We start from the raw sequence: 2,135 nt of genomic DNA, 5'->3' as shown, positions 1-2,135 counted from the left end.
TTCCTGGGCTGGAAGGATCTCACCACAGCCTCTGCTATGGGCCCATCTTGTAACGCCATCCTCTCTCTTGGTCCTAGGCTGCCCAGCAGCTGCGCTTCGTCAGGCAGTGGTCTGTGTTCGGGAAAACCTTTCAGAAGTCTGCAAAGGAGCTGCTGGCTGCGGGGCTGGCGTTCGCCGTCCTCATCCTGGCCTATGCTCAGCTCGGCTTCCTGGTAACTACCTGCTGCCCCCGCCTTGCCTTGCAGGGTGGCTGGCTGTCAACAAGGGCTGCCCGTCTTGTCCCTCATCCCTCACCACACCACAGCTGTGAGCAGAGCCCAGCGGGCCCCATGGGTGCTCCAGTGCCCAGCCTGTGCTGGGTGCTCATCTGCCACGGGCCGGGGGCTGTGTCTGTGGCCTGTCCCTGTCACGGCTGATTCCTGGGCTGCTCCTCTAGGGCTCGTGCTTTCTTAGCTGGGGTAGTGAGTATTGGGGGTCAGGGGGACGTTTTGCCACTGATGCCTTCTCATTATGCCTCCAATGTCCCCTGTGCAGCTCTTCTCCTCCTCCTCGGAGTCCTTCCGCAGTGTCAGCAGCAGCCTCCTGCTGCTCTTTGCCATGCTGCGGGGCAGTGTGAGCCTCCGCCCCTGCCTGCCTGAGTCCTCGGGCCTCTACTACCTGTTCTGCACCAGCTACATCATCCTGGAGGTGTGGATCGTGCTGAGGCTCTTCACCGTGGTGCTTATCTACAGCTACCGGGAGATGCACTTTGAGCTGTACCGCCCCGCCTTCGAGCCCCAGGACTACGAGATGGTGGAGCTCTTCGTGCGCAGGCTGAAAATGTGGATGGGCTTCAGCAAAGCCAAGGAGGTGAGTGCAGCCTGGGAGACGCCGTGGAGAAGGGGCCTGGAGGCAGGCAGTAGGCTGCAGACATTTGCAGAGGATTAACGTCCACCATCCTTCGCCTTCCTTTGCCTCTGGCTACTTCCCACTGCTGTTCACAGTCAGGTTCCTCTGGCAGGGGGAGGGACGGAGCAGTGACCACTCCTGGAGGCCCCAGAGCTGGGTTAGTGGTGGGGTGGTGTAGGGGCATCTGCCGCCAGTTCTCAGTCCCACAGTTCCACATGACTTTGATCTGGGATCTGTCTGTGCCGTGGCTGGGCCCACCAGGAATGGCTGGGAGCAGCCCTGGGGCTGTTTGGAGTGGGACACTGCCGTAGCACAGCGTTCCCACTTAGCAGTTCCCAAAATAACTCTGCCCCCTGCTCCCCTCTTCTCTTCCAGTTCCGGCACAAGGTGAGGTTTGAGGGGATGGAGCCGCTGCCGTCCCGAGACTCCAGTGACTCCAAGTCCTTCCGGGGCCCCACTCCCAGCGCAGCCTCTGACAGCTCCAGGGCCTCCACCTCCTCCAGCCAGCTGGACGGGCTGAGCCTCGTGCTGAGCACCCGGGATAGCCTGGAAGTGGATGCTGACATCCAGCGCCTCCTTTCCCTCTTTGAGATGCTGCTCGCCCAATTTGACCGGGTCAACCAGGTGACGGAGGACGTGTACCGCATCGAGCACCAGCTGGAGGGCTCTCAGAGCCGCCGCTCCAGGAGGAGGGACACCCAGATGTCGGAGGACGTCCTGAGCAGGTACTGTGTGGGCAGCACAGAGCAGGGGCCCTTGCCCGAGATCTCCTCCGACGCGGACCCGCTGCCCCTGCGGGACGCCCTGCTGTCCCCCCAGTCTCCTGCTGCCCCACCAGGCAGCCAGGGCTCTGTGCCCAGCCGGCTTCTTCGAGCTAGCAGAGGCATCAGCGTGGCGGCTTCTGTGCTGCCCCCACACAAACCCTATGCCGCCGTAGCTCCGGTGGTGAAGAAGAAACGGCCCCTCCGGGCCAAGAACAGGGTGCACCCCACAGTCAAGTAATGGTGTGCTGAGAATCGCGGGGAGCAATGCCCTCAGAGGGCAGAGAGCGCCTGGGAAGGGGTTTGCGAAGGGTGGGCTGTGCCTGCCGTGCAGACCTGGACCCTCAGGAGCTGCCGCTTCTGAAAGCTCCCGCGGCGGCGGCTGGACCTGCCGGGGCGCACGGGGCTGCTGCCTGCAGGGTGGCTCGTGCAGCCCCCGTCCTCCACGGAGCCGACTGTACCCATCGGAGGGGCTGACGTCCCTGC

General features: G+C 63.3%; 1 protein-coding gene across 1 annotated transcript in view; it reads left to right on the top strand.

Moving 5' to 3' along the window:
• PKD1 (polycystin 1, transient receptor potential channel interacting) overlaps positions 1-1,890 on the top strand; it is a gene marked incomplete at its 5' end in the record, with an annotated part of 57,232 nt that extends 55,342 nt beyond the window's left edge. The window contains 3 exons of the mRNA XM_035895950.1: positions 78-212; positions 535-849; positions 1,264-1,890. Coding sequence (XP_035751843.1) covers positions 78-212; positions 535-849; positions 1,264-1,890 — 1,077 coding nt within the window. The remainder of the gene's footprint in view (positions 1-77; positions 213-534; positions 850-1,263) is intronic.
• Between the last annotated feature and the right edge of the window lie 245 nt (positions 1,891-2,135).

This window comes from Egretta garzetta, unplaced genomic scaffold (assembly GCF_000687185.1).
Source record: "Egretta garzetta isolate BGI_Z169 unplaced genomic scaffold, ASM68718v1 scaffold426, whole genome shotgun sequence".
Classification (NCBI taxonomy): domain Eukaryota; kingdom Metazoa; phylum Chordata; class Aves; order Pelecaniformes; family Ardeidae; genus Egretta; species Egretta garzetta.
Note: the sequence above shows the minus strand (reverse complement) of the source record. Positions and strands in the feature narration are given on the sequence as shown.